The 12312-nt window shown below is 40.8% G+C and overlaps 2 protein-coding genes across 2 annotated transcripts in view; both read right to left on the reverse strand.

The window, feature by feature from the left end:
- Positions 1 to 12312, reverse strand: part of rabgap1l (RAB GTPase activating protein 1-like) — a 110825-nt gene that overhangs the window by 61994 nt on the left and 36519 nt on the right. The window lies entirely within an intron of this gene.
- On the reverse strand, positions 2409 to 3524 carry gpr52 (G protein-coupled receptor 52; the record flags this gene model as incomplete). The annotated part of the gene is made up of 1 exon (XM_080473539.1): positions 2409 to 3524. One exon carries the CDS (start codon positions 3522 to 3524, stop codon positions 2409 to 2411), a length of 1116 nt encoding a protein of 371 aa, XP_080329665.1.

A 12312-nucleotide genomic window follows, 5' to 3' on the forward strand; every position in this document is an offset into this window, starting at 1 on the left:
AGAGAGAGAGAGAGAGAGAGAGAGAGAGAGAGAGAGAGAGAGAGAGAGAGAGAGAGAGAGAGAGAGAGAGAGAGAGAGAGAGAGAGAGAGAGAGAGAGAGAGAGAGAGAGAGAGAGAGAGAGAGAGAGAGAGAGAGAGAGAGAGAGAGAGAGAGAGAGAGAGAGAAAATAAAAATACTTAATGCAGCTTTAAAGTGAGGAATGACTTCTACGGATGCGTTTAAGCAGCATAAATAGTAACAGCAGTCACAATATCAAGGGACTGCAGTTGATGCGTCAGTCAGTGTTTTGCATTAACAAATACGTAATACAAGCAATGCCTTTAACCGCAGCGGGTCAGCAGGTCAGCATGAGCAAAGACAATGTGGCCGTCTTGATGTGGCATGGATTAGTCCTCGACACTGAGCAAATGATTGAGAAAATGTACATCCTTAAAGGTAAAACGACTGGAATGACTACACTACTGTGCTGTATCAAAGGGTGAGAATCGCGACCAAAGACGTCTGTCGTAGATTTAACAAAACACATCATCTGCCGTTGTAAAGGAAATGCCCCAGATTTGAAGGGCACTGCAAAGGAGACAAGATCAGGAGGGCAAGACAAACTAAGACAAGAACTATTATTCTGCAGCAGCATAAAGTTACACTTGTCCTCAGTACAAAACCCCAAACAAGCGATGTATACCTGCATTTTGCACCACTACAACGTTCCTCACATAACATAATTGTCTTTTGCTTGGCACAAATCAAATCAAATCAACTTCATTAAAAAAAGATAGAAATTGGAGTGAAAGCATTATCTGATGAGCAGACAAACAAACCAAGGAAAGATCAGGAAAGAACCACCTCTAACATTTGCAATACACAGCTTGTAATTAGAGGTCTCTTGCATTTCAACCTCACCGCAAATCAGATATCACATTAATCTGAGCTACTGATGGCAGTAACCAGAAAATGAATGAATGCACCCTCTCTCCCTTTCCACCTATATATATTTTGTTTCTAGCTTCTATGCATGTTCATGATCCAATAATTAAACCCATCCATATACAGGAAAAGGGCAGTCCACAGCACACATTTTCTGGTTAGAAGTGGCTGAGTACGTGTGTCAAACCAACAGCAGAATTTGAAATGTCAAGCAAATGGTGGAATCCTGTTGCTTTTAAGCTCTTTGCAAATGTCCAAAGGTGGAAAATGGAATAAAGTGGTGTGGGCAGTTGTTTGCTGATTTCGTTAGTTTTCTGCCCTCACTATGTGGGCCATCTCAGCTCACATAAATTGGAAATAAGGTGCGTTTCAGTCAGGTATGCACCCAATCAATTCAGCCCATAGTCAGCTGATAGTTAGCTGAAAGTAGAATTTCATCACATGACAGATTTAGACTATGTATTACGTAAGCAGATTAGACCATATCAATTTGAAGATTAATGACTAAGCTAAGGGAAGTAAAAAGCCAAATTAACATAACTTTCATTTGACGACAATTTTACCTTCAGTCACAGGTTACAGTACTACTTGCTCAATGTACATTACATTAGCGAGTCACTGGCAAACTATCCAGGGTATACTCAGCATTTCATCCTCTTTTAGCTTAGTGATACTTAAATGGAATAGGGGTGAACTTGTTTTCGTAATGTTTATCATGATTAGGAAGGTTTGTATTGGTAGTTCTGTATTGTCAGAAAAATGTGTCAAAACACCCAAAATCAGGGCTATGCTTCTGCTTCCTGTGAGTTACCGGAGAAAAAAAGTTACTCACATTTCTCACACAAACCTTTCTCAAACAATCAATATTCAAGATGAGCATTCACTCATTATTTATCAGCAGTTTAATGGCCGGCACATAGCATACACTGTGTGCATGCTGTATGGATAATATTAACTTAAAACTCTTTAAAATAGATTTGTGAGCTCAACTAAGAGTAGATTACATCTACTGATCATAGTCATACAAAGAGCAGAGGTATTCAATCAGGCCAATCAAATCGACAACCACAAATGAAGCTTAAAGGGAAGGATATTGAATAATCACATCTGATATGTGAGGGAAAACTTCAGTTCATTACAAAGTTATGGTTTCAGCAATCATTTACATTGGATTGGGGTAATTAAAGAGAGTAAGATGTAAAGGCTGTAAAGTTTCAACAATACTAATGAATAAAAGCAACCACAGACTGCCCGTCTTTCTTTGAATCATCTCTGTTTAAACACTGCACCATTCTCCTTGAAAAGCTTGCAATGTGATTAACAGTTTATTGTCATCAAGGCAATGTCAATGTCAGCTGAAGGCTGATATAACAGGAGCTGCTTTCCATTTCGTATGAGTCAAGTAGGTGATAAGCTTGTTTAAAGCCAGAAGGTTATCCATTCATACATTTTAAGGGTTTTTCATCCTGTAACAGCTATTCCCTCAGATGGAGCACGAATTTGCCCTCTTTCTTGGTTTAGGCTCCCCAAAGTCCCGATCATCTGCAGCGCAATGACTGAAGGAGCAAATAGTCTGCGACAGCCTACGCATGCCGAGGCGGAAAACACTATTAGACAGACTGTAGATGACACAGTTACAAAAGCTGTTGCTGATGGCCAGCCAGGTGGTGATGAAGGAGAGGGCAGGGCTGTCCAGCACATGGGAGCTTTCTAGCAAAAAGTAGATGATGTAAGGTAGCCAAAGCATATAGAACACGCTGGTGATGCGAAAGAGCACCATTGCATAGCGTCTGTCTGGTCCATGCCCTCCGTGATGCCCACTGCTCCCCTCACCAGCCTCCATCTCCTGACTGGGGAAACGTGCCCGTCGCTCGCTGATCTCCCTGTTATGTTGCTGACAAATCCGAAAGATGTGGTAATAGGTAAAACAGACCACCAGTGCAGCAGGGGCATAAAGCAAACACACAACAAAGCCTGTGAAGAGGGCAGAGGTGGGCCAAGAGTGAGCACACCACTCAAAAATATCCCCATGATAGCCTGGCTTTCCCCAACCAAAGAAAGAAGGCAGGAAAACCAAGCTAGAGTAGACCCAGATGAGCGTGATGCAGCTTCGTAATCGGCAAGGAGTTACCAGCTGGTTATAAGATAATGGTTTAGTTATGGCCAGGTAGCGGTCAACACTGATACAGGCTAAGCAAGCCATTGAAACGCTCTTCAAAACCGAGATTACATAGCTGAAAACTTGGCATGTAATTGGCTCTTGCACACTTGCTGGATAGTGAAGCAGAGACAGGGTGGGGACTAAGCAACTAAGCCCCACCAGTAGGTCAGCATAGGCCATGGTCTGGATGAAGTAACTGGTGGTGTAGTGGTGCAACAAAGGGGCACAGTGGAAAACAAAGATCACTGTCAAGTTTCCAGTAATTATGAGCACAGTCAGAAGAACAATGACAGCAGTTTCTAGAATGCAAGCTTCGACTCCTTTATTCAGTCCCCAGCCTAACGGACAGGAGTGGTTGATGGCCCCGCCAGGAAAGAAGTCTTCATGGCTGCTGTTGGCAGTGAGCACTGGATCTGTTGTCAGCTCAGAGTGGTTCATTGTTCTGAGTGCTATCCAGGTGGGTCAGGTTTATGTTGTGCCACCCATAAGACAGCTGGCCTGAAACTGGAGAAGGGCCTGTCTCCCTCCTGTTCTTCAGCAGGCATCCACAGCCTCCCTCAGTTCTCAAAGCTCAATACTCTCTCTAGCATTCTCTCTCACTCACGTTCACCTTCCTACATAACTGGGTTTCAATCAAATGAACATAGACTGGAGAAAAATCAATACAGCCTCTGGGAGTGTAGGACAGCCGGCTCAGCTGTCCTTTGGCATCACACATGGTTATAGTGAAACAAGTCAAAAGGTAACAGTCAGGAGAAGAAAAAAAACAAAATCTGTATTCCTTCGGTAAGCTCAAAGTGGGGTCGCATTAATGTTGTGGTCAGCAGGAGGCTGGGGGCATAGGCTGTCCTTGCAAGGGCAAGAAGCAGAAAAGAAGTGAAGGAGGGAACCACACAAGGTATGTCTGAAGTACAGTACAATGCTCCCCTCTCTTGACAGGCGTAAGCAGCATCCGGATGCTTTTCCCCAATTACGAAAAAAAAAAAAAAAAAAAAGACTGGATAGTTAAAGCAGCTTCTTGTGAGTTGCTTTCCTTGGAGTACAATTACATCCACTTCTGTGAATTAACTATTCAGTAGAATCCCAAGTTCCAATTTTCCATGGGTGTTACTGTATTTATTGTGTAGCAGCAGGCTTCCATTATTTTGGTGGTCCTCCGGTCAGTGTGTGGAGCCCATGTATGCCCAGCTATTGTCTGAATCAAAACACAGACATGGGCTAGAACAACATGGGGATCTCCGCAGGAGATAATGTCACAGCTCTCTCAGCACACATGGTGGCGGGGAAAAATGTGTTTACAAGGCATCAATGGACAGAATAAAGTTTAAAAAAAAGAAAAAAAAAAGAAGCAAAGACAAAAAAATGTCTCGAAGAGTTCCGCCAGTAAAGTTTAAATCCAGATGCGCAAATTTGCTTCTCAGCCACCTTTTAAGTTGTTAAATGCAAACAAACATAAAAGTCCACCAGCTGATGAGTGCGTTGAATGTCAAACTCCAATATGGGCATGAAAAAGGACTCTCCAGGAGCAATGAGAGGCCACCTGAATAACTCAGTGCTCCACTCACTTTGACTCCACAGCAATCCTGCGACCGATGCTTGCAGAGCGGTATATGGGGATCAATCAGCAATGCACTTGTTCAGCTCATAAACTTGGTACTTGCCTTTTCTTTGTGACATTTTTCAGCACTGGGAGCACATAGTACCATCCTTTTAAGTGCTTAAGGCAACCATTGATTTTCTAACTTGCCTTCATCCTTTAAAGTATGCACTCTGGATAGTTGTTGTGGTACAGGGTCCTGTAGCCTCTGTCTGTTGCCCTGAATAACACACCAGCAGAACAACAAAAGGGGAATCCGCTCAAACGGCATGAAGAAAAGACCAAGTCCCTGCCAGTCCCAGTTTTAAACGCTGTCCTTCGCAGATGTCCCCTTCTAGTTTCGATGAGCAGGAAAGAAGCACATTTTAGTACGTAAATCCTTAGATCCTGGCAGACTGAAGGAGATGAATGCTGTGCTTCTGTCAAAAGCGGCGACTACAATGCCAGAAAAAAAAAAAAAAGATGACTGCGCTTGATGGAAATGAGTTAAATCTGCAGCGAGGGAAGCGAGGGGACGAAGAGTCCCTCAGCCCTGGTGCAGTGAGGAGAGATGCTGTGACTGGCTTACACTTCCCTCCCTCTCTCTCTCTCTCTCCCTCCTCCTACCCACCACCCTCCCTCTGATCACTCCAGCTTGTATGCTCAAGTCTCTCTCTTTCCGCGCACGCACACACACACACCCTCTCTTTCTCACTCAGCTTCTCGTTCATCGCCCTGCCTCCTCCCCTCCCAGCTGCACCTGAGGCTCTCTGCTACACTACCCTGTCTCTCAGACTGGCTTTCTCCCAGAGGTAAAATTGGATACATTTCCTATTTACATATCACTTATCATTCACTATGTATTTTCTGTTGACTTAAGTTCTTTTTTATACTCTGTTTCCCTTTTTAATTCATCATCAAGGCAGAAAATAAATCTAATTATATATGAAAATAACAGCATCACACATAAAAAAAAAAAAGTTATGATACAGCAGATTAAATTATAAAAATGTTTGATTTTTGACAATATGAGTCATTATTGTGCTTGTTCTGCTTCTTTAAAAAAAAACAAAAACTAAGACATTCCCATTGGTGTCAAAAACAGTCAACATGAATGTAACCAACAGTATACATTTTGAAATATGCAGGATAGCATTTATGCAAAATTAGTAGTCTTTTTTTTCCAATCAGGAGCCTTTTGCTCACTTTTTTGTAATACTTTACATAACCAACAGCTTAGCTGAATTATACCTACTCCTTAGTTACAGTTGCCAGGCATTTCGGACAGTTGAGAACATCCTCTGGCCAACAGATGATAAAAAGGAGCAAATCACAGGAAACTGCCAAAGCAAAAGATGGAATCAAATCACAAGCCAAGTTTCGTGGCTTGGCAGTTCATTTTTAAAAAGAAGATTCCGCACAACTTTGTTCACAATGATTATAATTTGCGTCATATCTAAGTATTAGTGATTAGTGGTGGGTGGCTGCAAGTTGGACATAACATGTTCACTTTGGAAAGAACCCTGCATGTCCTCCAACAGAAGGAGATTAAATGTTTGAAAGGAGCAATCATGATGAAAGCATGGCCAGTTACAATAGTAGTAGAAGACACGGTGTTTCAGCAGAGAGAGAAATCTATGCAGGAATCCAATCTGTACAACAGCAAAGCAACAAGTCTTCCAGATGATTAATCGTATAAGAATGCTATGATAATGCTCAAGTCTTTGACAAAACTACTGTCAATGGAAAAACACAACCCCCAACTCAAACTACAGAAAATGGTTAGAAAGTTTTAGGCAGACCAGTTGCTACACCAGAGGCCCTTCCTGCCACAATCAGGATTCAAACCCGCTCGGTCCACCACACTCAAGGTCGACACTTAACCAGATCTGCCATCCGTCATCATATTTTGTGGTTTAACAGAAATCCAGAGTTGAAAGAGTAGTAGCAGAAAAATCTGGGGGTGAGTGGGATGCCTTTTCACAGCATATTTTTCTTTTTCCTCATTTAATTTTCAAAAAAAAGTCCTATATAAAATAAATGAAGGGTAGATTATGTAAATGAAACACAGATTTTTAGAACTAGACTGAAAAAAAAAATGGATGAAATAAACTGGAAGGAAACAACATAGGTCAGACTGTTATGGCAGTTTTTTTTTGTATATGGCTTGCACCAGGCGATTAACTACTAATAACACAACGCATTTATGGGGTGACAGCTGAGTCATATTTCTGTAGTACATTGGAAGTACAGTACAAGGAGTTAACTGCACCCCTACAGTATTTCAAGTTGTAAATAGGGTTAATTCAGAAAAAATTTAAAAAGCGCGCCAATTAACTTTTTGGTTTGTTCACTGTCATGTCATCAAAACAGATATAACTCCAATAATGATATACTTAAATGTCCTAACTTGTTAACTATACCTATGTCAAAATGAGTTGATTTGTTTTAGGTGGTTATTTTGATTAAAAATGTGCAACGAATAGAGAGAGATAGACGGAAAGGGGTACTAAAAAAAAGAAAGAATATGAGGCCTAAAAAGAGTTCAGGTAGAGAGGTCAGTCACTATAAAAAGAGCCAGTCAATGGAGATCTCTCAGCACACTGCTCTTTGCTGTTGGAGGTGGACACTGATGAAAAACACGACCAGAAGGCCACCGTTAATAATTCATTCTGCTCCAAAACAAAGCCAGCGGGGCCACTTGGAAACAAAGGTGGAGGCTGATTCACCTTTCCCTGCTTCCCAGCGTCCTGCCCTCCTCCAGCCCTGGGCCCCTGCCAAGTTCAGTCTCAACAGCAACATGTTAGCATAAGCAGGGCGTTTACATCTACATTAAAGATGTCTGGCCAGGAGGCTTACGCTGAGCACAGTCATTAATGAGGTGAAGTGTTACCACTTTACTTGAGCAGAAGATCAGTGACTGATTAACTGCGTCAAATCTGGCACCCTTTCTGGAGTGAATGATACTGGCGCTTCAGTTTGTATTCAATATTCTACATATCCCACCACACCAAAACTCATTTCTTTATGGCTTCTGTGTAGGACAAGGTTATTGGTGGAATATAAACCTAAATGTCCATGCCCTTTATTAGTGGCACTAGAAATAGTAGTCAGTTAAACCAAATGGTGTTTTATTAATGTACAAGTCATAACTGTCATGGAGCAGCCTGTCACTAGTTGGCTAAAGCACTATCAGGCAGATGCCAGAGGGTCCAATTCGACATACAGCATGACATTGCAACATGTAAAAGTGACAAAATAAGCATAAAAACAACTGCCACTCCAAATTGTTCCAATGGGGGAAAAAATCATGACGCCACACTGGAACAGTGTGAAAGCCATACTGTGAAGCTGAGTTTCTGAAAACACTCACGAGGAAGGTTTAGGCAGTTAGAAGATACTCATACATCTTTATCCTAAAACTCTGGGGAATTTTTTTTTTAAAAGATTACAGGTTGTCATCATCTACAGACAATTGCTCCTCCATTTGACTTCTGTCTGGGCGGCGTGTGGTCCCTGAACTTAAATGAGTGTGACCCCCCCCCTGATGTAAAACATGAAGAAGGTAGAAGGCAGGCTGTGCCTGGAAAAAACTAACAAAACTGGCATATAAGCAACCCATCAAGGCAATGCACAACCATATTTGACATAAGAACAGTAGCGGTGCGAGCCACACTCAGACCAAACTGACATTGTGTATTCAGAGACGCCGGGACGTCGCCCAGTCTGAGAAGATAATACACCTCATTACATCAATGAGCTTCTAATTATTGTTGATGAAGGTAAACGGTTCAGGAAGCCAACGAGTTGAACATGAATGCATAATGAAACATTCTGACCATTTTCTAAATGATTTTCATTCCTCGACTCGGTGACTACTCTGAATTCAAATGAATGTTTAGTTGTCAGAGAAGTTAGTCACCAGAATAATCATCAGGCAGCAGTGCTAATATCCATTTTGAATATCTGATAGATAAGTGAGTGGTACCAAAAGTCAAATCAAAGCCAGAATCCAGCATTGGCACAACTAATTTACAATGAATTGAAAATCAATACGGAGGCTGTTGGGATTCTATACACAACAGCAAAATCTAACATAATCATTTTAAACTGTGTAATACTTGTCTTACACGCCTCACATACCCTGATGTACCTTTATTTTTAGGAGACTTTATTAAATAATTAAATGCTTAGTTCCTCTCATATCTTTTTGCATTTGAGAGCCTTGTAATCAAATATTATCTGAGAAACTTGAAATGCCCGAGGGGAAAAATATAAATGTATTCCGTTCTATGGGACCCCTCTGTTCCCTGACAAGCCTTTTGAATGTGAGGGTTGTTATATGAAAAGATAGGTGTTTAGTGGGGCAGATCAGTGCTGGTCCACTGCTTGGACACAAACCTTTAACTAGCACAGTCAACGAACCAAAACTAAACCAGCTTAGCAAACAGAGAACTAATATTTATATAACATAGAACTGACTCATCTATAGCCTCCCTCTTCAAAAAAATAAATACAATTGTAATAAATGAAGTACTCAATCCTCAGATCTTCTGTTTTAATACCATCCGTATGTAAAACAGTCACACAAGCAGACCTATACAATAAATGAATGCAAATAGATATCTTGCACTTTACCTTGTACATAGGCACTGTGGATCCATCTACACTGGAAAGCAAGGTTTCCCACAATCCTGTCAAGTTTTATCCCCCAATGAGACTAAACGTTTAACACTTTAGGTATAGGGGTTGTTTACAGTTGTTACTGTGCAAACACAGACCAGCTACAATCTGTATAACCAGGAAGTCTAAGAAGAGTGCTGTTCAACAGCTGTTGGATCTCCCAATATCTGACTAAACTAAAAAAATAAAACAACAAATCTTCTCCATCCAGGTTGAAAATATTTATATTCATAATTCTCTAGCGTCTATTGTCCTTGCACCATGTAGTTCAAGAGATAACGTGCAATACAAAGTCATACTGTATAAAATGCAGGTCAAGGTTGCATTTTTTTTATTTTCAATAGCGCACTGAAAACACGTACTATGAAATGCTTTGTCATTTGGCATCCGTTCATTGTCCATTATACATTTGTAGGCGTCACTATTATCTGTTTGGATGTATCTCGTTGGTCCCGCTAAATGGTTGAATTGCATCTGAGTAACATGGGTCCTATCAACATCTCAGACAAATCCAGTCTAAATAATCTCAATAGTCAGATGAAAATTTAAAGAATGTTGATCATTTGCAGAGTTACTGAACTCGGAGATGCAAGTGAGTGCAACTCTGCAGGAAGGAGGAGAAAGAAGCAGGGCAGCGCTCCAGCTGTTAGGCGACAGTAAATGTGAGGGCTTAGACACTCCAGTGTTGTGGCCGGAGAAGATGCTGGAGGCTCCATCTCTCCAATGCAATCTGTCATATCACCAACACTATGGCTGGGAGGGTGTGTTTGTACACACAAGCACTCGCTACTGTACAGTCACTATACATTCTGTATTCTGCATTCTTTTTTGGAACACCGGAAATTCTTCCTTCATCTCGGGATTAAATCAATAAACATCACTGATTACATAATTTCAACTACATATAGTGTACATGGCGTTACGTACTGCATTATAGTGAAAATACTTCAATCAATCCAAACTTCTCTTCTCAACGTCATTTCCTTTTAAAAGCTCCGGTTAACTTGTTAATGTAGATCCAAATTATGAGAATAAGAGGACGGCTCAGACATTTTTTTGCTTTTCATTTCCAGATCTAGGTTTTCCTGAAGCTAAGGATAAAAAGCAATGTGTCCTTTAATAGTGCCTACGGATTTCCTGCTGTGGATGGGGGAATGCATTATGGAGCCACACAGATTGTTGAGGGAAGGGCTGCTGTGAATAGACCTATATTGTAAGCATTGGAGAATGGAGGTGGTGTTGCTTGGCTGTACTGTGAAAATGCGGTGCAGTTAGAAGGTTGAAATATACTGTATATATACAACCTGGTGAACACATTTACAGGATATCACCATATCAAATGACAGAAAATGCTCACCTAATGCAATATAACAATATAGTGCATCAATAAATGGTTACTGGTGAGGCAACGCGTCAGCAACACTTTTTGGAATTTGTTTGAGTTGAGTGATGTATAAACAAAACTACCCATACATTTTTTTCTTTACACATTTCACTTAAAAAAAAAAAAAGAAATCCATGATGCAATCACTAGCAATCTGACAAATCAACTTTGATTTAACTACTGTGATCAACACAATGGTGCGGTGGGTAGTAAATACACTTCCCTTACAACAAGAGTATCTAGGTTTGACTCTAAGCTCAGTTCTCCTCTTCTTGTGCATTAGTGTGTGTGTGTGTGTGTGTGTGTGTGTGTGTGTGTGTGTGTGTGTGTGTGTGTGTGTGTGTGTGTGTGTGTGTGTGTGTGTGTGTGTGTGTGTGTGTGTGTGTGTGTGTGTGTGTGTGTGAGAATGCCGTTAATTTCAATGCAATTTATGGAGGGCAATACACTGACATCCACTTTACTTCCTGATGGTTTTACTGTCTCACAGTTACAACTGAAAACGTACTATGAACCAAGATACAAGATGGGTATTTATGGGTCTTGTTGTTCGATGGCTAGTGAAATCAATTTAATCATCCCTTAAAAAAGCTGAATCAATGCAAAATTTGCTACTGAAAGAAAACCAAATAGGAACAAATTTATTTTTAATACACGGTAAAAAAAAAAAAAAAAGGTTCTCATTCATCCTGATTATATGACTCAATATGCCTCATATCAATGCAGCAAAGGAGAAAAGAGACACAGAAGAGTGACAATGTCTAATATTTCAACTACCATGGAACCTGATTGTACAGTGATGGCTGCACTCATTGCCTGAAGGCTGAAAAAGTACTGAATTAAATGCATAAAGAGTCAGCCACCTACCCAGCTTCCAATTATCCAAATATCAAGTACTTAATTAACTAAAGCCGAATGTTGAGACAAAGGTGAAAGGAGACCCAGGATCGTCATGGAGACAAATTCAAGCAAAGAGAAGTCCACAGACCCTTGCAGTTACCATGGCAGCCTATTTTATGTACATTGCACTCCATGTATCTGTCTGTATGTGGGTTAACAGCCGTGGGTGTCATATTATTCCAGCCTGCCTGCATGCCTGATGCTACCTTTGATTGTACACACACGTTAAATGTCATCGCCGAGTTGGTGGCATGGCTGGGGCATAACACACGCCTGATATGTAACAAGACTCGTATAGACTTTCATCTTCTAGTCATAACATAAAACTATGCATTTGCGAAACTAAGCTGAATCAGCTTACTACCATCTGAAAAAATATACAAGAATCAAAGGATTTCTGACTCAACAAGATTCTGAGAAACTCGCTCATGCATTTATTTTCAGTAGGTTGGATTATTGTAACGGTGTGTTTACAGGCCTCAGTAAAAACTCTGTCAGACAACTGCAGCTCATCCAGAATGCTGCAGCCAGAGTCCTCACTAACACAAAGAGACAACATTACACCCGTGCTCCAATCGCTGCACTGGCTGCCTGTGTGTGAAAGGATTAAATTCAAAACTTTATTTCTGGTTTATAAAGCTTTGAATGGTCTTGGGCCTAAATACATCTCAGATTTACTTGTAGAA

Source organism: Lipophrys pholis, assembly GCF_963383615.2.
Source record: "Lipophrys pholis genome assembly, chromosome: 10".
Classification (NCBI taxonomy): domain Eukaryota; kingdom Metazoa; phylum Chordata; class Actinopteri; order Blenniiformes; family Blenniidae; genus Lipophrys; species Lipophrys pholis.